This window comes from Populus alba, chromosome 18 (assembly GCF_005239225.2).
Source record: "Populus alba chromosome 18, ASM523922v2, whole genome shotgun sequence".
Taxonomy (NCBI): domain Eukaryota; kingdom Viridiplantae; phylum Streptophyta; class Magnoliopsida; order Malpighiales; family Salicaceae; genus Populus; species Populus alba.
This window is the reverse complement of record NC_133301.1, coordinates 12540619-12564665: the sequence shown is the minus strand read 5'-3', so window position 1 is coordinate 12564665 and position 24047 is coordinate 12540619. Positions and strand designations below refer to the sequence as shown.

At 33.6% G+C, this 24047-nt stretch overlaps 3 protein-coding genes and 1 pseudogene across 3 annotated transcripts; 1 reads left to right on the top strand and 3 right to left on the bottom strand.

The window, feature by feature from the left end:
- Positions 1–879: 879 nt before the first annotated feature.
- On the bottom strand, positions 880–5018 carry LOC118034371 (uncharacterized). Its single transcript, XM_035039642.2, is given in 11 exon segments — positions 880–1187; positions 1287–1370; positions 1468–1593; positions 1855–1974; positions 2104–2211; positions 2405–2557; positions 2652–2747; positions 2840–2924; positions 3701–4207; positions 4209–4699; positions 4869–5018. Coding segments are annotated over 10 exon segments (1875 nt in total). The 5' UTR covers positions 4679–4699; positions 4869–5018; the 3' UTR covers positions 880–1061.
- Positions 5019–6810: 1792 nt separating this feature from the next.
- LOC118034230 (uncharacterized) lies at positions 6811–8011 on the bottom strand (annotated as a pseudogene).
- Positions 8012–12345: 4334 nt separating this feature from the next.
- Positions 12346–18731, top strand: LOC118034372 (serine carboxypeptidase 24). Its single transcript, XM_035039644.2, has 9 exons — positions 12346–12901; positions 15393–15500; positions 15652–15747; positions 15839–15931; positions 16032–16117; positions 16227–16618; positions 16710–16805; positions 18109–18214; positions 18320–18731. The coding sequence occupies exons 1-9, from the start codon at positions 12640–12642 to the stop codon at positions 18461–18463; spliced, it is 1383 nt and encodes a 460-aa protein (XP_034895535.1). The 5' UTR covers positions 12346–12639; the 3' UTR covers positions 18464–18731.
- Positions 18732–19117: 386 nt separating this feature from the next.
- LOC118034373 (nucleoid-associated protein At2g24020, chloroplastic) lies at positions 19118–23546 on the bottom strand. Its single transcript, XM_035039645.2, has 7 exons — positions 23390–23546; positions 21659–21813; positions 20271–20371; positions 20136–20175; positions 19685–19756; positions 19476–19532; positions 19118–19390 (listed from the first exon to the last, which is right to left on the bottom strand). Exons 1-7 carry the CDS (start codon positions 23478–23480, stop codon positions 19316–19318), a joined length of 591 nt encoding a protein of 196 aa, XP_034895536.1. The 5' UTR covers positions 23481–23546; the 3' UTR covers positions 19118–19315.
- Between the last annotated feature and the right edge of the window lie 501 nt (positions 23547–24047).

Sequence of the window (24047 nt, the reverse complement as noted above, 5' to 3'; positions counted from 1 at the left end):
TCACATATTTAACGAGTTAACTTGTATCAATTCAATATATCTTTTATCAACATATCATTATCTTGAATCTTGATATTAGAAAGAGAATATCATTTTGAAATTTCTTTTATTTTAAGTTAAGCTAAGAGAGACATTAAAAAGAGTGCATTATCTTAAAATTTATTTTCTTTTAAGCCAATCCAAGTTAAGCTAAGTGTTTCCCGTGACAACATACGTGTGTTGTATTATTAAATTTATGTTTTGAGTACACTTAGCATTAAAAATATCAGGGTGATAATTTTTTTTAAGCTTATTTTTGGAATGATAATAGGATATTGTCTATGAAACAGGTGTCCTAGTCAGTGTGATTTATCATAATTATATGTTTATTATATGACCAGATGAAACGAAATTACTAATTTTTGGAATGATAATGGAATATTGTTTATGAAACGAGTGTCCTGTTGTGATTTATCATAATTATATGTTTATTATATGACCAGATGAAACGAAATTACTAATTTTTGGAATGATAATGGAATATTGTTTAGGAAACGAGTGTCCTGTTGTGATTTATCATAATTATCTGTTTATTATATGATCAGATGAAGTGAACTTATTAAATTTAATTGCTATAACCGAGTCGTAAATTTTTCTTACTTTTAAAAAACACACTGATAGTGCACGCCAAAAGTGCCTAATTAATTTCTTACGTTAAAAAATATATTTTGATCCAGCCACTAACGTTGCGCAGGCACCGGCGAGAAAGAACGAATTGTCACGCTCAAATCCAACATCGACAATTGCCTGGATCCATACGTTGACGTGAGAACGGAAACAAACTGCGAGTTCGAGTGCGAGTGTGTCTGAGAGAGAAGCTTGAACACAACAGGAAGCGAAGGAACAATAAAACAATAATTAATATCATAGCATACAGCCTCAAGAGACTGATTCACCTCCAACACTGAGTTTGACAAATATACTAGTTTGGCAGCGAGTTATTCGTTCGCAGTAGGATTCAGAGCAGACAAACAAAGAGAACAGCATTTGCTCAACAAACATTCATAGGAGGAGGAACACACTCATTTAAGGAGAGTCTTGATGATAGCTTTCACATTCAACTTCTTGAGATCGGTGTAAGATTGACCACAGCCTACAAACATGACCGGTGAGCCAGAGATGTAAACCATCGACAGTGCAGCTCCGACCTACACTCATCAAAGAAAATTGCAGGCAACATTTAGTTGGTAAATATAACAAATAACTCAAAAGGAAAAAAAAGAAATAACCGCCTTCTGTAACTCTACCTTATCATCGATTGTGTCAAACTTGGTGAGCAAAATCCCATCAATTAATCTAGGATTGGGTGAAGTTGATAGGTCCGCTAATTTCTGCAAAGAAAAAGAGCAAGGGATGTTGCTTTATAAACTGAATGTGGATGCAACAAAACAAAATAACACAACGGATGAGAGGATATAAGAACTAAACCTGATTGAACTTTGATAGCTGATCAACAGCATCATTTCCTACCAAGGCCTCTCCAACAAACAAGACCAGATCAGGATTGTTGAGGTAAATTAGCTTTGAGAGAGCTCTCATTAATGGTTCATTGTCCTGAAATACATGAAAATTGAATTACAAAAAAAAAAAAGCAAATAGAAAAGCGAGGTAAAAGCAAAACATAGACCCCCCTGATTCTATCCAACTCATTTTGTATTGACTAGCATTTTGATACTATAAAGGTGTTCTTACAGAAAAAGTTTTCACACAATTTCTGTAGGAAAATTGAACAGAGTCAATCAAACAATAACAAAATTTTACTACACCAGATAGTACATGTCAATCTCCATGATAAAGCATTAAATCATAAAGCACCTGCATTCGGCCAGCGGTATCAACGAGAACAACATCAGAACCATTGCGTGTAGCCTCCTGAATTGCTTCCTTTGCAACAACCGCTGGATCTTTCTCATAGCCCTTTTCAAATATAGGGATCTAACCAGGAAAAAAAAAAGACTATCACGTCAAGCTTCCTTTACAGGCATGAATCACAGAAACAAACAAGCACTGGATCAAGAGGCCAGATAACTTCAACAACATTAATATGTGATATCAATTCTGTACCTGAAGTCTGCGTGCATGAGTCCTCAGCTGCTCAACAGCTCCTGACCTAAACGTATCACAAGCAGCCATCATAACACTGACCTTATGTTGCAGAAGCCAGTATGCAACCTGCATCATGACATGTAAAAACAGCCTACCCAGTAAGGATGCGTGACTTGATGATAATTCAATAATAATAATCACAATGATACGAACTTAGTGACTTGATGATAATTCAATAATAATAATCACAATGATACGAGCTTAGTGACTTGATGATAATTCAATAATAATAATCACAATGATACGAGCTTAGCTTCACCTTAGCCAGATTTGTGGACTTTCCAACCCCATTGACGCCAACAAAAACAACAACATATGGTTTCCTCTGTTCCCTTGCAGCATGTACATCCCTCAATATGTCAATAGAGCGTCTAGGAGTTAAAATACGGCCAAGTGCTTCTTCCATAGCAGCCTGCAGCCATAAAATCAGTATGAAAGTGAGATTAAGCTTATTCCTAAATCAAAAGGGAAAGATGAAAAATGAAGACACTTTTGATATAACAAACCTGCACTGTGGAAGATATCCTTGTGAAAGACGCCAGCTTTTTACCTTCAAGACTAGCCGCAACTGATTCACAAAGCTTCTCAGCTATCTCCTCAGCCTGAGATTGCCACGGGACAGTAACTCCATAAGAATGTTAAATAGGACAGGGAAGTATGATTGACTGAATATCTAGCAGATACAGGAACATACCACATTCTTGGTCATGAGCCTATCCTTGAGAGCTTTCAAAGCTGGCTCCAGGTCTGCCTTCTCCAAGTTTGCCTTACCAGCAATACTGAGCCAAGGAAAGCATAATAAATTCATGTAAGAGTCATATGAGGAAGAAAAGCCTAGTCCAAATTATGAGATTCAACTTTGATTGAGTTCAGTAGGAGAACCCTTGAAAAAGGAATATCATGCCCATTATACATACCAACAGACAGTTTGACAAAGTCAAACCCTGCATAACCAATGCTAGCCTCCCACATTCTGTCTAAAGATTCATGCATAAAGTTTGTTGCACATCTCATAACGCAGGAGAGACAACAGAAAAAACTGTGGAAGCATGCATTCATGGTGAAGAGAAAAAATGCCAACTGGGCAAGCCATCACCCCAGTCTCACATACACATCAATCTCAAGGAAGAAACTTCTCATAAGATGTTAAATTATAAATAGAACAGTTAGATATATACTGTGAATCATATACCCTGTTCATTAAAGCATAGAATAAGCTTGAGCTTTTCTACATAATGGATTTGCCAGAGAACACTAAGAGACGTAATGACGCTCAATTGATAAAGCAAAGGTAATAACTATCTAATTACCCAAAAACTAATTGTACATTCCAAAAATCCATGGTAATAGTTATTATGGAGTCTTTAACTCAGATGCCACAATGACAAACCCCAAAAACACTAGTAAAAGTCACAAGAGGCTGCAATTTTTTTTTTTGTTAAAAACATAGAACTTGAAGAGATACTCTATATCCAGTACCTTAATGAAAAACAACTTAACGGATTGGTGGTAATCAAAGCAATGAATAACAAGGATTTAGATGGCAATGTTTTACCTCTGGAACATAGATGAAAACCATCCCTTCTTCTTAGCATCAGGCTTGCTGTCCTTACCAACTTCCTCATCTTCTTCATCCTCCTCGCTGTCACTGCTAATTATCTCTTCTTTGTCCATCATGCTTTCACCTTGATCGGCTGCCACAACTTGTATATTCTCATTCCCATTCTCCTCCACAGGATCCGTAAAATCCAATTTCGCATCTTTAGGTGAATCATCCCAAACTCTATTCTTCTTTGTTACCTTTGTCTTCGGGTCCGCTTTCGAACCCTTTCTAACAACAACACTAGTATCAGTAGGTTTTTTCACACCTTTACTTTTCAGCTTCTGAAGTTTGCTGACATCAAAAGCCCCATTATTGGATCTCGCATTTTCTTTACCATTAGCGAGACCCATCCCTCTATTTCCTTCACCAACAACACTATGGTTCCCATTGGAGTGTCCATTCTCCAACTTCCTACCTTTCCCATCATCACCATCAGCCTCCTTAGCATCACTCTTATTTTTTTTTATTCCCTCCATCAAACCCACCACTACCCTTTTTCACCACCTGCTGCTTCCTCCCATCATTCCCCATCGGCTTCACTTTCCTCAACTCCTCCGCCCTCGCCTCCGCCTCCTTCCTAAGCTGCCTAAAAGTCTCATCAAAATCAAAATACTCCACACGCTTCGGATCATAAATCTCCGAAAACTCACGCTTCACCATCTCCAACAACTCATCCACATACAACAAATGGAGAATTCGCTGATACACAGCGACAAAAACGAGACCAAGCTCGTTATGGAAAGTCCATTTAAGCGTGTAGGAGGCAGCACCAGGCGCATCGTAATTATACGACGCCGCACCTGATCGTTCCTCCAACAGACAAGATCGAATCAAAGTATCGATCGGCGATCCTTTTAACGCATTTCCTAGCTCTTTACATGTCCATAAAATCAATCCTCCTCTAGTAAATATTAACAACTGCTCTAACATCTTCCAATCTTTTTACCAAACCTGCAGCAACCAAACCAAATTGAGTCCAATTAACCATAAAAAATGGTGCAAATCGTAAAAGAAAAAACTAAAAACGTAGGGACAGAGAACGGATCGGCGGCACAAGAAATTGTAGTTAGAGATCTGTGGATGGATAAATAAACGATTAAATTCGAAAGAAATAACTTACCTAATTTCCTGTTCTAGAAAATGATTCGAAAGGGGAAGAGAATTTACTAAAAGCAAAGGGAAAGGAGTCGTACAAGACAAGAAATGAAAAATAAAAATCAATGTGAGGATTTGTGAACATTCGGTTATTTATATGACAGGGTTTTTTTTTTGGGGGGGGGGGGTAATTAATTGAATTGGGGGGTGGGGTTTGACTAAGTTAGTTGGACGGCGGAGAAAATTTGGACACGCCACCACCACGGACTGACCTTTTCCTTACCTTTCCTTGAGTTCGGAAAATAATTACGGGGTTAAAACGTAAATTAACCGCTTATTTTGACTTTTTTATGGCGTTTCTGTACGCTGTTACGCGTTTGACGGTCTGGTTGGGTGTGGAAGGAGTACTTCGTGGAGTTTCGAATTATAAGTTTCACTATGTTTTATATTGAAATTTATTTATTTTTTTTTTAAAAATAATTTTTTAATATTTTATTTTTATTTTTATACACTAATATTAAAATTAAATTTTAAAAAATAAATAAAAATATTATTTTAATATATTTATGTGTAGAAAATATTCATATATAAAAAATATTTTAAAAAATAATCATTATCATATTTTTATATTAGTTAATGTCTATTTTTTTAAAAAAAATAAACTAAATATAACTAGAAGAGAAAAATTATATGAAATTTTTATTTTTATTTTTATAAGTTATAGATTTTATATTCACCTTATTTTATATCTATCCTTTTCTTTTTCAAATTAGATCCAAAAAATAATTAATAGAATATTATATTATTCCATGGAAACCATGAAATGTTCTGGAGAGGTAAAACTGAAAAAGAGTGATTCGATTGAGATCAGTATTTATAAAATCTTCTATGCTAGTTTTTTAAAATCAATTTAAAATCTGTTTGAGTTTTAATGTTTAAGAGTATTATTGAACATCATTTTATTTTAAGTTATTTAAAAAACTTAGTTTGAATTTCATTAAGTTACGGGTTCAAATCACAAAGTTTACATTTGATTAAAGTTTTAGAAAAAAAAAATAGATATAGAAGAGATTAAAATATATTGAAATAAAAAAACATTGATAAAAATATAAAATAAATATTCTTAAGTTCATTTGCGTACTTTTTAAAATAGAAAGCAGAGAGAGATATGTACTTTCTTTCTTCATTTCATCTTTATTTTTATTAACAATAATCAAATTTTATCTAAAATACCTTGAATAAAAAAAATTCATAAAATTTAGCTTTAATGAAATATTTAAGAAAAAAAAAGAAATACAGAAATTGTATAATGGCTTTATTTGTTTTTTACTTTTTTATGGAATGCTTTTATTTATTTGGTGCTTATTGCTTTTTATGGAATGATTCTAAAAATGCGTTGGAAAGTTGTGTTTGGATAGACACAAGATGGGATTAGCCTTATTGCAATCACACCTGGATTCCAATTCCAAATCACAGAGACGTCAGATATTCTACTAAAGTTGTATGCTTAAAATTTTAATATTTTTTATTTTTTTTAATAATCTCAATATATTCATATTAAAAAATTATTTTAATATACCTTTTTATTAAAACATCATACACGACATTATTTTTTTAATGAAAGTTTGCCATCACCGTATCTTTATTCTTTAGCTCAGAACCTGGCCTTTTACAGAATGGGCTTGAACCTCCTCCACAAAATCAATTCTTTATTTGATAGAGCCCTCCATGTTACAAAAATCTGGGCTTGGTTGTCCAACGGCCCAGACAGACAAGACGTTATTTTTCACAATTTTTTTGAGCAGGATTAGATTAAAGTTAATCCTTTTTTCAGGTGTTTTTTTTTTAAAACAATTAATTTTTTTTTCTGATTTTTTAAGTTGTTTGATGTTTTAATATTAAAATTAAAATTTTAAAAATAAAAAATTATTATTTCAATACATTTCTAAATAAATACAATTTAAAAATCAACATATGATTATTTCAAACAACAAGCAGCAAACATTTCCGAGCCAAGACAACAGTGGGAGTTGGGCAACACAGCTATTAACAGCAAGAGATAGGGGCGCTTGCTTGGATGCTTCTGGGAACTTCTCACTTCAGTAATCAAAATTATTTTCATGATCTTGATGAAGAACATTCCCATATAAAAGCATTCCCACAATGTGACTGCATAAAATAAATATGTGGACGCAAAACTCGCTAGCAGGACGACCGATCGATACTGCAGCAAAAGTGCATCCACCATAAGCAACAACATCAAGTAATCGCAGGTCTCCATCTCCTGATGTGTGTATTAATGTAGCTTCAAGCAGGAGAACTTGGAATAACCAGCAAAGGATTCCATTTGTTAATTGCACACCTAACGCTTCAGGGCTAAACCTACATACATACGGAGAGTAGAAGGAAGGCTATGTTTGTCAGGTTTCGTTTATGGATAAAAAGGGAACAGTTTTGAAGCAAAGTATTTCGAATCGCATTTCTATGCTAAAGATGGTGGGGTTCTTGAATTTATATTGAGATGTTTCAGCGAACCCAGAAAGGGGAAAAAACTCAACTATAACTGTATTCATGAAGCTTAAAACTTACCTCCCGTCGATGCCCAGAATGAAGCCAGCCAGGACTAGGTAGGTACCAAACGCCATCAATGGAATGTATAAATCCGGTGCATTAATATCATAAACTGGAGGCTTGTAAGAGAGCTCAACACCCATCGTCTCAGTTGTTCTCGTTCAATGTCCCTGGAATGTGAAAAATCAAAGCGAAGAGTGATGGAGATGGAAATTGAATATATGAAAGCTGATATTTCAGCAATTGCGCGCGCATTACATTGTGTAGCAATGGAAACAGGATTACTTTCAATTTATTCATCACATACTGATACCGAGGGTTGGATAAATATCTGCTAATCTGTAACAAATGGTGGAATCATGAGTAAGTTGTGTTACCAATTACATGAAACGTGAGAAAAAAAGACGAGCTCAACTAGGTATAGCTAATGGTTATGGAGGCACTATATTTACTTGCATTGCTTTGCACATGGGTTGAGCCTGATCCCAAGAGCTTCTCTCCATAAGCTCCATTAATGGTTTCTCCAAATGAACTGGCTTGTTTGGATGGTTGCATCAAGATTTGAACATGACTTCCAAAATTCTCAAACTCATCCATTGCTGAAAGGAAGTGACTGAAAAAGTCTACTGGTGTTGATGTCTTAGCAATTGTGATCCAGAAGAAGTCCAGCAAGATTCCAAATTTGGTAAAACCAATTAAGCTTGCCCTGTTTACACTTTCCAGAGGAGAAACGACGAACCATTGCTGAGGTATTTTCAATTATATCTCCAATGTCTATCTTATGCTTTCTCGTTTGAATTCTACATGTATCTATAGAGAAAGTAAACATGTCATGGATCATTTGACCAGGTAGGGAATTTATAAACGAGTTGATTTGATTGCATAGTTATAGTCATCTTTCATGTATTTATATTTTGCTTGATTTGTGCGCTTTATTGAGTTAACAAGAAAGTCAATTAAGTTTAGCTAATATTCATGTTTAATTTGTAATTTTTCTTGCTTATTTCTTATTACATTTCTTCTCTTATTTAGCCATGTTTCTTTCTTTTCTTTTTTTTGGCTAAATGAGTTGATTAATAAAATTCTTGTTTTTCATCAAAAATAGATCTCAACCATTCAAAATTACTAAAATTAAAGTGTCAATGAAAAAAATTATATTGTAACCTAGAAAAGAAACTCTTTTTATTCTATTTGATAAAAATATCCTCTCTTTTTTTAATTTAATTTGATTACTATTTTCGTTTTCAATACTTTTTGAGTGATTGAAATATTTTAAAAACAATTCAGCAGGAAATTAAGATTTATATGTATTTTCCATTACAAATATGGAAGGAAATACATGGAAATGGGGAGTGAAATTGAAACTATAAAGTGGAATTTGCAAGTCAAAATCATAAGAGGAACATGCATGGCGTTAATGGGGAGGGCAAATGATCAGAGGTGGATAGCTTTGGAACGTAATGGCATGAATTTGTTTGTATTTTCTTGTCTTAGTTTGTTCACGTTCTGATATTCGACATTGTGCGAACGCACGTGCCATATACTGAGCAAAATGAATATTATTCTTCCTAACTGTTTGTGGGCGCCAGAATATTCTCACATTCTTCAGATTTAAAGTAGGGAAGCTTCCAGGTAGTGCAATGGCTGCAAATCAGTCTTGATAAAAAATAATGTGAAATGGAGTAAAAAAAATATAAAAAATCGGTCTTTATAAACTTATAATAACGTTGTTTTGGGATGAGTCAATCTAAAATATTCTGCTAAATTTACAGTCTATATCATGTGATTGGAATAATCTAGTAAAAAATTAAAGAGAATTACAAAACTCAATTTAAAAAAAAAATTTGTAAATTTTTCAAACCTATGATCTGATTTATTAGACCTAAAATATCAAATCTGAAAAATCTATAAAATTCAATTCCAATCAATTAAATATTAAATGATGAAACTAGAAAAAAAAAATTAATTACACAAAAAATTTAAAAAATAAAATTAAAAGAATAATGATTATAATTAAAATAAAAATAAATAAATTTTATATTTAATTGAGGGGTGAAATTAAAAAAAAAATCAATTTAGTAAAAGAAAAAATATAAAAAAGAATGAGAATCATTATATTATTCCATCAAACAGTAATAACGGTCTGGAGCTAGGGTTTCAGTTTTTTTTTTTTTTTAATTTAATGTTCTTCTTCCGTAGATCAGAAGTAAATTTACACACCTGCATTCACATAACCTAAGGCATGTGCGCGCACATCGTAATAATATATAAAAACCAGTGAAGAGTGAGGAACACATCTCGGAAATCATGGGCAGATCTCATCTCATATGAAGAGTTTATTTACAATGCAAGCAACCAACCTAGTAGATCGATATAATTAGGTCTGACTCTGACTTTTGATGCCTTGTGAGTATTGCAGAAAACCCCATTAGTGCATGTGGGATTCAACTGTTCGATCGAGCATCGACTTCTTTTATCAATTTTTTTTTTTATTTTTTTTCACATCAATTTTGGATAATTGGGTAGCAATGCATGCATAATGTATCATGGTTTAGCACATTTATAATAAATTTAAAGAGATATACTATGAGAAAAGTCTGCCAACTCGAGATCCTTAGTCAATCAAACATATACATATACATATACATATACATACACACACACACACACACATGGCAGTCCTTCACAAATTCAAGATCACATAAGGTTGATCTAGAACATGTGCAAGGTTGGATTTTCTCTGGAACATCTGTAACGAAAGAAGAGACAGATTGGTGAACAAATTACACTGATTAACCAGCAGATCATACCAGATGAATCTTATGAAAATATACATATCAGCTGCAATTAATTAATTATTAATTAATCTGTCGTTAGTTTAGTGGATATGGAAAGGTGATATAATTTGGTGAGCATATATTAACTACTCCTTCTATAATTATAATTTGTGTAATTTAGAGGGTTGGTCAACCATCTGGACCCTACTAATCTCACCATTAATAATCAGTTTAACAACTTTATTAATTACTACTTAATCCCATACGACAATTAATTCTTCTTTATATATATATGGATAGTTGCTGCTACTTAATTGTTAGGTTTTTACTTATTAAATTCAGCTACATAACAATTTATAGTAGGCAATTGAAAACATAAAAAAGTTTAATTTAATTGACAGGGACGACTTTTTTATTAAAAATAACTGAGAACCTGTTTGACCAGACCTGTTAGCCGGCCGGCCAGCTAGCTACCACCCCTGGTCTCGTCCCATATATATTCGAGGGACCAAACAAGCAGGCCATTAGAGGAGAGGTCACAAGAGCCGAACCCCACAGCCATTGAGCTTTATGAGCTCTTATTTTGTATACCCTTCAGATTAGGACCACGAGAGGACATGAGTGAAAGGGAGATGGCATGCCGTTGCATAGGACTGCTTTGGAAGCTTGTCGTTTAATGTCTAGTACAAACTCATTCGCCTACAGAATTTGATGGCTACTACAAACAAAAAACTTTTCATTAATTATTGTCGTTTTAAATGAGATGTTGATTATTTAAAAACCTTAAAATATTCACATATAACATTAATTATTTTAAATCTTTTCCCACTTGGAGCTATAATACTTTTTCAAGTCTAAAGATAAATTTTAGACATATATTGGGAGTTAATTATTCCATTTATGGATAAGTAATCATACAAAGAAAATTTTGATGTTAAAATTTCAATACATATCTGGTTGCAATTTAGCAATCATCTCGGTTGCATCTTAGTTACCTAGTCTATAACAAGCCGCCTCTTTCTGTAGAACTTTCAGAGCTTGATTCGCTTCCTTTTAAAATTTCTCATGAAGGTGTTAAAGTTCGTGAATTTCAACGTGGAAAGTCCAGTTAATGATTGCCTCAAAGACTGCCTTCGCATCATTTTTCTGGTTCTATCATAGCATTTTGGCTCCTTTTTAAATTTCTCGTGATTATGTTACAAAAGGATTGCTGAATGTTAGCCATGTTTCATCACATGATCATCAGCTTGTTGACTTGATGATAAAATAAACTCATCCTCGATCTCGTTTTGAAATGCTCAGGTCCAGGAGCAACATCACCAATGGTGGTGAGACGATCTTGCCGAGGAATGTTAAGGATTCTCAAGCAATTAATGGTTACACAGACAACAACCTTTGAGACAGCAAGATCACTGGGGACAGTCAGTAGTAAGAACCCTAAATCACAACCTACAGTTAATTACAGCTAAAGTTTTGAAATTTACAACAAGATTACAAGCAATTTGTTCAAGGAATCTCAGCATTAACACCATGTTTACACAACCTCCAATTAATCCCAGCAAGATCATATACAATTCTAGCAATTACATACAGTTTCGGATCCAGGAAGATGCATTGTCACGGCAGGTTCCAGCATATGTATTGTATTAGTATATATTAAAGATTCAAAAATACTTCAAAGAAAACTTAAGGCACAAGTGTGTTGTTTCTCTTATATTTCCCTTCTATGTTCTTAAAAGAATATTTTTAGGAAAACTTTAGGTAGCATATTGATTATTTTAAAAAAACTGAAGAGATAAGGTAATAGAGATAGAGAGGATATGTTTCTTGTATCTTTTATTTTAAAATAAAAATATTTTAAAACAAATTTATTTTAATAATATTTTTTTAATCAAATATATTTCTGTTTTTTTTATATATATTTATCTCTTCCATGAGTGACACTAACAAAATACATCTATGAATTACATCTTAAAATACAGACTGGCCTCGAGTTTTTTTTTTTGGTCCCAATTAATACCCGTTTCTTAATAAATGAAAGGTAACAAATAAGATAATAATAAGCTCTAGTTGTTTGGCGCAAGTGCTGTGTACAGCTCAGACAGAGAGAGGGACTTGTGATGCATTAATGATCCCTCCTGTGGGTGGTTCCTAATTAACCAAGCTCTGATCTAGGTCCATCTTTCCCTTCCACACACCCACCTCTATCTCTCTGTCTCTTTCTCTCTAAAATCTCATGAGAGAGAGAGAGAGGTCCACTTAGCTCTGCAACCTGCACTACTAGTGTGGTAAAGCAGCAGCGTTAACTTGAAGCTCTATCAATACCTTCACTCAGTTCTATGTATAATATCTCACAGTATCTATAGTTCATAGCAACAGTATCTACTACTATTTCATAGTTTCTTGAAAGAGAGAGGGAACCCTTCTGATCATTTTGTGGAGGTTGCAATGGCAGTTCAAAGCAAAACCACCCATCTCTTGATCTTGTGCCTCCTTCTCATTTCGTCACTCACCACAGCCCTTCTTGCTTTGACAGAACAGCAAGAACTGGATAGAATCTCGTCTCTCCTTGGTCAACCACCAGTCACATTTTCACAGTTTTCTGGCTATGTTACTGTCAATGAGAAACATGGGCGTGCACTCTTTTACTATTTGACAGAAGCTACAACGACTCCTGACAAGAAACCTCTTGTTCTTTGGCTCAATGGAGGTCAGTTTAGCTAAATTCTTACTATCCCTTGAAAGCACCTTGTATATTTTCTTGGCTATCATCTTGACTTGAACTATTTCAATTGAATTATACAACAAAAATTAAGCTGTGATCGTAGCTAGGAAATGAGGAAGATAATTTTCATACAGGATCAAAATCAGTGGTGATTTTACTGCATTTTTTAAACATTTCGATACGCAAATGCATGGTGTGGTTGACTTTAAGCTGAATCCATGGGGCCTTGGATTGGCTTCTTTTTTTCATAGAAGTGAGTTCAACAAAAATACAAAAGATCACGCAAAGAAGTCAAAACCATGAAGGTGGCTTCCCTTAATGATCTGCAATTAGAATCAAACATGAAGTTAGTTAATAACTTGATATATATATTAGCTGATCACCATTTATAACTTGGTTTGAGCTAAGCAAAGATCATTATTAATTGTTGAAGTTACATTGTATGATGCCCTAATGATAAGCCAAAATATCTGTGCCTCTCAATAAATGAAGGGAACGTGCGTGCCTATTTATGACGTCTATGGAGCCCCAACTCACGTCTTGCCTCTTGTACATGCTCCAATTAACACAAAACACACTCTCTGCCTTGGGCTTTAATGCCCTTTCTAATAGGACAGTACCCTTAAATTCTTGCAGGTGAACAAGGCAGTAAAAATCCCAAATTTTCCCACTCTAAAAATTGATAAAGATTATCAAGTCAGAAAGAAAGAGAGCAAAAACGACTAGTTGTCTATTAGGCACAGCCAAAACCCAACAAAATAAGCCACATGAGCTCTCGTGATCTCTCTCTGTCTGCATCTTTTTAGGGTTTTATTCCTCTTCTTCCACAAGTGACGTTTATTCCACCTTTAGAACACCTTAAACTCTTTGATTTTTCTAGTCACTTTCTTTTTTGCTTTCTGTGATTCATAATGTAAGCAAAGCAAAAAGCCAAAAAGGCCACAGAAAAATAACCACCTTTTTTTTCTTGTTTGGTAGCGTGGATAGGTGGGGTGTGATAGCTTTTTGTTTTGAATATACAGTTTATTTATTGCACAGAACACCATTATCAAAAATAAATTTTACATGTTTTTTCTTCTTTTTTTAAATAGATTTCACAGAAAAAAAAAATATCACATTCCACCACACAACACCTCCAAACACACTCACTAGCAAACTGTCCCTTGTTATCCCAAGAAAAAAGATGCTTCTTTTCTCTTTTGCCCTAGCGTTTCTGTCTTGCTTCTTTGAGTTGACCTAAGAAAGAGAGAGAATAAAAAGGAGTGAAAGATAGAGAAACTTGTGGCAACTACTAGTCTATATAACAGCACTGCTCACATCATTCCTCGAAGCACGCGCATCCAGAAGAAGAAAAGGGTCATCATGATGATGATTTTTGGTGACCCAGAAATGGAGGGGGAGTTGAAAATCTTCAGATCAAAACGAAGCACAAGGAAGAACAATGATAACGTGGGTCACAAGTGTATCGATAATGGAGGACATGCGAGAGAACAAAACATAAAATAAAGTAAAACCTAGTACATCTTCTATCAATTGCATGATTAACTAATTACAAACAGTGAAATTTAGTTCATAAACAATTTCTCATATAAAAAATGTGGTTGTACTAACTATGAGGGCCCTATTGCAGATTATTGAAAGTAAATTGAGCTTTGAAGAAAATTATAAATATATTATAATTTTCTGAAATACTGGAATTTTATTAAAAAAATGGAAATTCTCAAGCTAAAATCAACACGAAGTAATATTAGAATTTTTTCTTTGTAAGCTTTACATTGTTTTCAATTAAAAAAAAGACATGAACAATGCAAATGTTTTCTTTAATTTGTATACAAAGATTATTTTTGAATTAAAAGTATAACTTTTATATGATAATTTTTAATTTTAATGAAATATAATTAATTTTCTACAATTACATTATCAAAAACATAAAATATTAAGATTAATGTTATAAAATAAGGTTTTGATTTTTTATAAAAAAAAAAAATGTTTATAATTTTGATGTATTTATTATTTTTCCGGTGAAAAAGTTCACCTTTGCTCTTAACAAACGAACACATTTTCTATTTTTTATTAACAATGAAAATTGAAAAAAAAATCTAAAAAGAACAAAGAAAATTCGTTTTTTCTTAAATTTTTTTTTTTTTTTGACAAATTTCTTCCACAATTCTGCGTCACTAGAGATCTGGGGCACAACTTCATCACCTTGCTTGACAGGAAGAGAAGCATGGTAAAGTGGAACTGGTCCAGTTGGGCCTAATTTGTTGTCTTTTTGTTCCTCTTCTTTCTTCTCGACAATTATTTTTATTTTTATTTTATTTTAATTGCTTCATCTTTTTGCTCCATATCGGTCCTAATAAATTTGAGATTGGTTCTGAATATCACTATCAACGCTTAAAATAATTCCAATCAAGTATTGGCAAAAATAATTAATCACACTGATGTAAGATTTAATCATATGTGTGTGTGAGTACAGGACCAGGTTGTTCATCGGTGGCATATGGAGCATCGGAAGAAATCGGGCCGTTTCTGATAAATAGAACTGGTTCATCTCTTTATATGAACAAATATTCTTGGAATAGAGGTAATAAAAAAAAAAAAAAACTATAATGCAATAATTATTATTTTTTTCTCTTCTTAGAGAACACAACTTCTTACCTACATTGTTTACTTTGTTAAAGTTTTCTCTTTAATTTTTCTAATGCTGAGATTACATCTCCTTTGTATGCTCACAGAAGCAAATATTTTGTTCCTGGAATCACCAGCTGGTGTGGGATTCTCATACACAAACACAAGCTCAAATCTTAAAGATTCTGGAGACAAAAGGACAGGTTTATAAATATTTGTATCATCTAACAATTACATTAATGCCATTGATGATCATGCTCGTGCAATGATAAGATATCCTCTTTTGTGAAACAGCTCAGGATGCTCTAGTTTTTCTCATCAGATGGATGTCAAGATTTCCTCAATACAAATATAGAGAGTTCTACATTGCTGGTGAAAGTTATGCAGGTATTTAAGCAGCAATATATTAAAGAAAATATGTAGTAAATGGCTAGTTCTTAAGGATATGCATGGGGATGATATGATCTTATTCTCATGTACTTATTAGGGCATTATGTCCCCCAGCTGGCAAAGAAAATCCATGATTACAATAAAGCGTATCCACGTCCCATCATCAATCTTAAAGGATTCATTGTGAGTGAAATATATTAATTTGCAAATTTGAGAAATATTGCGAGATACTAATTAAGCTGATATTTAAGATTCAAGAAGATCTCAAGTTTCGAGAGAAATATTTTTACAGGTAGGAAATGCAGTCACAGATACCAACTATGACAGCATTGGAACTATTGCATTTTGGTGGACACATTCAATGATATCGGATCAGACTTACCGAGCAATTCTTGATAATTGCAATTTCACAGATGACAAAACCTCTAAAAAATGTGATGATGCTGTGAATTATGCAATGTACCATGAATTTGGGAGTATTGATCCATACAGCATTTATACACCATCTTGCATGCAACTTCCAAATAGTACTATGAGGCTGAAGAATACTCTGTTCCGTAGAAGGGTTTCTGGTTATGATCCATGTACTGAGAATTATGCAGAGAAATACTACAATCGACCTGAAGTGCAAGAGGCAATGCATGCTAATGTCACCGGAATTCCTTACAAATGGACTGCTTGCAGGTAACATCCTACATCTAAAAAAAGGCAAAGACGCGATGCTTTCCTCCTCCTTTGATCATCTGATAGGTTGATAGTATTTGTTATTTGGCAGTGATGTCCTGAATAAGAACTGGAAGGATTCTGAAGCCTCCATGTTACCCATATACAAGGAGCTGATTGCGGCTGGTTTAAGAATCTGGGTTTTCAGGTAATTTTCTTATGTGTTCCCGTTGACAAATCTCAGATCATTGGTTAATTATGCTGTTAATAATCACTGTTAAACAGAAATATAAGCGGGTGTTCCAGAGGGGAAAGGTGTCAAATCACATAAATAACTATTGACCGGTCCTCTAATTTCTTTGACTGCAAGCTCTGTTACTGTAAAAGACAGAGTGCTATGCTATAGAGAGGCTGAGTGTTTGACTGTCCATGCCGGAGCTTCTGCTTCGTTGTTTGACTGCATTAGATTATGAGATTTTTTACCATCATTGTTTTTCACAGACACTTGGAAACGGCACAGTTTAGAGCGAGTCGCATGTGTTAGTTACTCTCGATCTTTACGCAAATTACAGTAAAAAGAGGAGAGAAAAAAAATAAAAAATAAAAAATCACGGGGAAAGTAAAATTTTCAATATCGACACATTACTGTTGTCATAGAGATGTCGACAAAACAATTTCAATAATACCAATGTTACTAACGGTAATCATAGTAGGTGAAATGACCCGTCAAAGGTGATAGATAGCTTGTGTGTTTTTGAGCGGCATGTGTAGCGAGGTTTTTTTTTTTTTTTTTTTCACAAATTATTGTTAAAAGATACAAGAGAAAAACTTAAAAAAAAAAATTTCAAGATACTGAAACTATAATGATTATATTATTAATATTATTAAAAAAAATTAACAACATAAATTTAACGATATTAAAAAATAATACTAATAATAACAAGAATAGAATCATAAAAAATGTTTAAAGATAACAAAGTGACTTACTGGCTTCTAAACAGATTATATGAACCACTACAATCAACATTGATAATCTTTTTTGATGTTATTAGATTTATTTCGTCAAAATCTTTTTAATAATATCAATAGTATTATCACTAGAGTTTTGATATATCTTTTACATTTTATTTTTCTTTCATCTCTCCTAACTCTTTCTTATAATTTCTTATAATTTGTCTCTCTTTTTTTTATTTTATTGTAATTTGTGTAAAACCATTTGAGAATAGCTAGAGCCATAAATAATTAGTGCGGATGTTATATATAACTTTTTAAATTGCGTTATTTTCTAAACATTTTCTAGATTATGATATTTTTCTAAAAAAAAAATTATCCTAAATTCAAAAAAAAAAAAAAAACACCTGTCAATTGCCATGTTAGCATGATAGAGTTCCAGCTTTAGAAGAAGTTGTCGTTCATTCACCATCATGTATTCAATGCATGATTCATTTGAAAACCCATTTTTAAAAAAAAAAACACCCGAGGTTAATGACTTTGTTTTTCTTTTGATGCAGCGGTGACACAGATTCAGTGGTTCCGGTGACTGCCACTAGGTTTTCCCTTAGTCACCTCGATCTCCCTGTTAAAACTAGGTGGCACCCTTGGTACTCAGGCGACCAGGTAAAGCGCAATGTGTTTCAGCATGGTTTTTAACTGTTCTTCAAGTTTTATTTCAGTAACAAAAGAGAGCTTGAAAAACAACTAACAGTGTAACCTATGATATAGGTTGGAGGATGGACAGAAGCTTACAAGGGGCTGACCTTCGCAACTGTGAGAGGAGCAGGCCATGAAGTTCCATTATTTCAACCAGAAAGAGCTTTCATTCTTTTCAGATCATTCTTGGGTGGGAAAGAACTACCCAAATCTTGACAAAATCTGAGACAATGGCTTGAGCAAGAGTAACTGATATGTGGAGCAATCCATAAATCAGTAGAAACCCCATACAAATGATGGGTGAAGCAGCTAGGGTTGGGTCATCCATTCGGAGAAGATAATATATTTTAAAGCAACATGTTCTATTCTGTTTCATAGACGGATTCTAATTGTCATTCCAGATGATCACTGAATCAAATGCCAAACCATCTACAAAATCTTCTGTGCAAGCAGAGGAATTTGAAGGTTTTTCTGAGAAACAAAATTGCCTATCAGGAACACACTAATGCTTAAAATGTCAGTTGACGAAAGATTTTTGCATTCATGTCACCAAATACATGATACTTAAGGCTTTTTTACCAGGTTAATGCATATCCCTTCCCAGACAAGCATCTACTTCTGGCCAATATTGACAAGATAACTTTGAAAGGGAAAATTTCTCAGTGTAAAATAATACAACACTCACAAAAAAAGAATGAGAAAATGCATTAAAAATATTTGGTAACTCTTACTAAAGTCTTGAAAGAAGAGATGGAGGAGCAGAGTTTTACCAAAATGTATCATTACTGCACTGCCTACATTCCCCCCTAATTCATGATGCTATGCTCTTTCCTTTGTGGGGGATGAAGTAGAATTTGATTGACTAGTTGATTCAGTTTAACCACCAATTATTATTGAATGTTATTACAACAAAGATCACAAATTTCAAAATACTCTTTCTTTTGAATCTAAACAGTTATTACGATAAACAGATAATAAATTTCCAGTCATGGTACCAAAAGCACTTCTAACCAGTCCAGTTACAAAATTGATGCGCATGTTGGACACCATCATGAGAGGAATGCACCTTCACTTTAACCCCTCACCGAGTCCTGGTGGCATTCCTAGGCTTTGGGCAAGGTCGTTCATCCTTTCTTTCATGGCCTGAGAAAGTTACGAGGTCCAGATTTTAGCTCAACAATAAAAAATGGAAGGGGGTTTTCACTGCTAAAAGAAGCAAAGGTTCTACCTGGACACTCTTTTGGTGAGCATCCTTGTATGCCTCGGTAACTAAAAGTGAAAGTTTCTGCAAATAACCATAAACAATTGAATCATACAATGAGAACAGATACACTCATTAACTTCATTAAGAAAGAACTGATAAAATAATTATGAAAGATATCATCATTCTGTGATTTAGCAAAAGAAAATATAAAATCAATCAACTACTGTACTCACTTCTGCACCTAATTCCATTGCAGCTTCAGTTATTTCTGTCCGTACAGGTTGCTGGTTGCCAGTTAGTGTTACCTAGATCACAGTTCAAAACTTCCATGAAAACCAATGGAGGTGCAGTTAATGCTTACAATATTGACAGCTATGTAGCCTTCACTCCAACCATTAATACACAATCGTAGGCTTTCTCAAAAGCAACAACATGGAAAGGTCACTCCTGAGATAAGAGCAACAATCATACAACACCACATTCAGCTGTTCCTGTATCTGGCACATGTCGAATAACTACCTTTTGTTTTCATTGAACTACATTTCTTTGTATACTTGACATTTAATGTGATGAATCAACCAAAGGGGACCAAATGGTGCTTTTAAATCTCTTCATCCCACCATAACTAAAATAGTAAGACCACACACACACGCTTCAGACATGTGCGTAGAGAGAATAGCATACCTTGATTAGCTCACCTTCACAGTAACCATCAAACTCTGCTCTGCAAACAATAAAACAAAAGGAAGTTAATTGAGGATTCACAGAGGCATCAAAATTAAAGATTCAGATAAGATTGATTTAATATGTAATCCATACGTAGCAAGTTCTTTCTGCACCCGAACTGCCTCAACTTGGACAACCATTTGTGCCTTTTTTACAGTCTCGTATAAGTTCTGCATGTTTCCAAATATTCCTGCCTAAAGCCAAACAGAGAGCTGGTGTCAAAGAGAAGGATCACAGTCTATCTTTCCAAGTCAAAAATATCACAACAGGAAAGGTTGTTCTTGCCAAGAAAGTAGCATCAGCAATTTCACATAGCACTTTTGATTGAAAAATCAATCTGATTTATTTTCCCTTTTTCTTCCCGTTTCAATATTTGTTCTCAGAAGTCTTCATTTCCTATCCCTCAAAAAAAAAAAAAAAACTCGGAACCTAATGAGAAGAGAGTTCAGTCTAAAAACTTGTCATCTATTTTTAGGAAATGTTTGAAATAGTGAACGCACAATAATACAAGGCCATATTCATAATCCAATCTGGATAATTAGATCTTATATGTGGATTTATTTATATTTATTCTTGTGGTTTGGTTTGTAAAAAAATTCTTAAAAAAAAAAAGGATTTTTTGATTTGTTCCCTAAAATTAGTGCAAGTTGAGCAGAAAAGAGTTTGATTGCTAAATGCAAAAATTTCTTACAAGGCACTGCTATGGAATCATTCAAGATTTTTTTCTGATGTGTTGCTTTTAAAAAGATAATTGAGAACCTAGAAGATGACTGAGCACAGATGCCAAGATGCAAACTCCAAATTGCCTCAGGTCAAGAAAAAACTCCTCAAGGAAGACAGAATTGCAATCCCTCACAGAAGCACCATGTATCTATTATATCATCCTGCATATTATGTGTCAAAATAATGTCTTAAATTTTAAGCCAATAATGGCAAGATTCTGACAAAATGATACCATTGTACACTTGCTTTAAGATCTTTATGCAGATACAAAGATAGCTCTCTTATATGATTGGTAGTTTGGCCAAATTCTCACCTTCTCAGCTATTAGAACCAATTAACAAGCTCCCAGATATTTCTGATGGAGAGCCGCCATCAACATAAAGGATATGTGTAACACAGTACAGTATAATGTTAACTCGTCTTCTCAAACACAGTATGGGTGGGCCACAAAAGAAGTTAGCATTAGTACACAAGCTTTCCTTTACACATTATAATTATTTTTATATGCTACCCCTAGACTTCAACAAATAAAATGTTAAACCTAGAGAACTGTAATAAAAAACAATAAGAAATATTTTTTTTCTTTTTTGACAAAAAAAAGGGGAATATTAGAGTATAAATAAAGAGAAAATATCATCTCCATAATCACAATGTAAGCACAGCAAACTCAGTCAGATTGGGGCAATTATCATCTAATTATATAGAAGACACTTAAGTTCAACACGACACAGACTAGAAGAAGAAGGTTCACAGGTTACCTTTGAAGGTGCATCATCGCTCTTCTCACTATTCTCCTTTTTCCCTCCAAATAAACCAATCACACGGAAAGATCTGTAATTTCGCTCAGATTTCTGCTTGCCGGACCAAGACAACAGCTGCTTGCCAACAACATTTGCATTTAAATTCAGGTTACCTGAAAGCAGTGGTAGAAGACAGTCACAAGAAATTCAACATTAGATATACAGAATGGACAAGCATCCAGCCAAACATTCACAGAGAAACCAGAATATGCCAAGTAAAAGGGGCATAATTTTGAAAGGATGATCTCCAACCCATAATGTCTTCCTGCAACTTCAATCCGCAAGGCAGAAAACGCTATTAAGCACGGAAGCAAGCATAAACAATCAATTAGTTACTAACCACCTAGATAAGAAAAATTGAACAATCTTAACACTTAAAATGACATGATGGCAAAAAGTTGTTGATAGTAATTTTAATTATATTCCAAAATCACCAATAGGCAACAACATTCCCAATACAACATGTCTAGACAGCCATAAAATATGATAAATGATACACTTAAGACCTTTTTTTTCTTTTTAGTTTCTCCGTAAGCAACATAGTATTAAAGACAGAAGCAGGAGAGAATGCAATGGGGATGTATACTTGAGAAGCACATAAACATAATGACATAAACACAAAGAACTAGATAGTAAACTCCTTTAAGAGCCAACTACTACAATCATAAGCAGGTAACTCATAGTTCAAAAGGTCCATATAATTTTTACAACGAAAATTTCCATAACTATGCAATTATTTATCCAATGAACTTGAAAGCTAAACAGGAGGGGGGAAAGAGTAAACCCACATATTTGATGATTAGCACAAGCATAAGCAGAAGAAGTGCAAGCAAACAAAGTTTTGAAAGGAAACAAACTAACATAGATCTTTGGTTCCCGGAAAGCAACAGGCATAATAAGAAAATACTAGCAGAGTTTGATCCGTAACTCTCTGTCAAAAAAGAAATTGGTGAAGAAACCAAGACACTTGATGGCTTAAACAATAATGATGCATTAAACATGTCCCTTTTTCATTTCCTTTTTCCTTTTCTTATCCTTCTCTTCTGGATTATTCTGTTTCCTCTCAATCTTATTTAACAATAGCTTGAACGGTTATTTCATATCATATCCATAACCAAATCTCAACTAATAGACAGATATATTGAGTTACTTCCACCAGGTACAAATACATTTGCCTAATCATAGATTAAATCTTTTATTAAAGTCAATTTCTGCGACAAAAAAAAAGTAAATAAAAATAAAAACCTCTTTTTTCTGTTATAAGGGTTAGCTTTATCATCTCACAACAACAACAAAAAAATAGCATCTCAAAAGCCACCTTTCTATAAAGTAAAAACGAGGGCATAAACCTTAACATGTACAACGAGTAGCCACTCTAAAAATCCATTATAGAATTATCCAACTCTGATTCAATGCCCCATTCTTTGAACTAATTCAATCACTTCAACAATTGCAATTAAAATTGACAAAATACCAACAACATTTAAAGTCAATAACACTTAAAATTTGACATTTTAACCATAAATACCAAAACCCTAAATTAACAAAAAATAAATAATAAGCTCATGAACAGTCACTTAGTGGAAACTAAAGAGAGGAAAGTCCAAGCTTTTCTCTCAAAAATACTCCATTTGTTATTCAGGAACCAAACAATGGGAAATTGAAGACAAAGAGAGGAAGTGAAGTTACCTAAGGGAAGTGAAGCAGCGAAAGGCCTTTTCCAGTCGCATAGCCCGTTAAGGTTTGTGACCTGAGCAGTTACAGCAGTCGTCGAAGCCATCTTTACAGAGAGAGAAAGAGAGAGAGGTTTTGAGAGGATAGAAGGGGGGGGGGGGGGGTTCTGATATTTTTTTGATGTTCTTCACAGGATTTGCTTTGCCATGGATTTTATCTTACCTGTTGGTCATGTATAATTGGACACAAACCAATGATCAGAGGACACGGCTCCCATCCTATTCCATTTCGAGTTTTGAATGTACCTCAAAAAATCTCCAGTATTGTTGAATGACCCTTGTTTCTTAAAACTTAGGGGTCGCAGCCATCGGTTAGGCCGTTTGTTTATATAATTTTTTTTTTTTTAAGCAATTTTTTTAAAAAAAATTAAATTTCAGAAAATTAAATTATTTTTTAATATTTAATAATATTATAAAAAGTAAGTTGGAAAATAATTTCTAGTATTTGGTTATGTTATGTAAAATACTAAAATGAGTTGAAAAATATCTTATTAATGTTTTATTTTTTTCTTCAAGTTTATTAAAATAATAAAAAATAAATCTTATAATTAAAAAGTTGAATGAGAATGTAATTGAAAAAAATCTAATTTCATAAATTACCTCAAAAAAATAAA

Coding starts and splice junctions, on each gene's coding strand:
- LOC118034372 (XM_035039644.2), top strand. CDS start 12,640: ATGGCAGTTCAAAGCAAAACCACCCATCTCTTGATCTTGTGCCTCCTT. Junction 16,118..16,226: donor TCAATCTTAAAGGATTCATT/GTGAGTGAAATA, acceptor ATATTTTTACAG/GTAGGAAATGCAGTCACAGA. Junction 16,619..16,709: donor TACAAATGGACTGCTTGCAG/GTAACATCCTAC, acceptor GTTATTTGGCAG/TGATGTCCTGAATAAGAACT.
- LOC118034373 (XM_035039645.2), bottom strand. CDS start 23,480: ATGGCTTCGACGACTGCTGTAACTGCTCAGGTCACAAACCTTAACGGG. Junction 20,176..20,270: donor GTGCAGAAAGAACTTGCTAC/GTATGGATTACA, acceptor TATTGTTTGCAG/AGCAGAGTTTGATGGTTACT. Junction 19,757..20,135: donor GTGAAGGTGAGCTAATCAAG/GTATGCTATTCT, acceptor ACTGTGATCTAG/GTAACACTAACTGGCAACCA.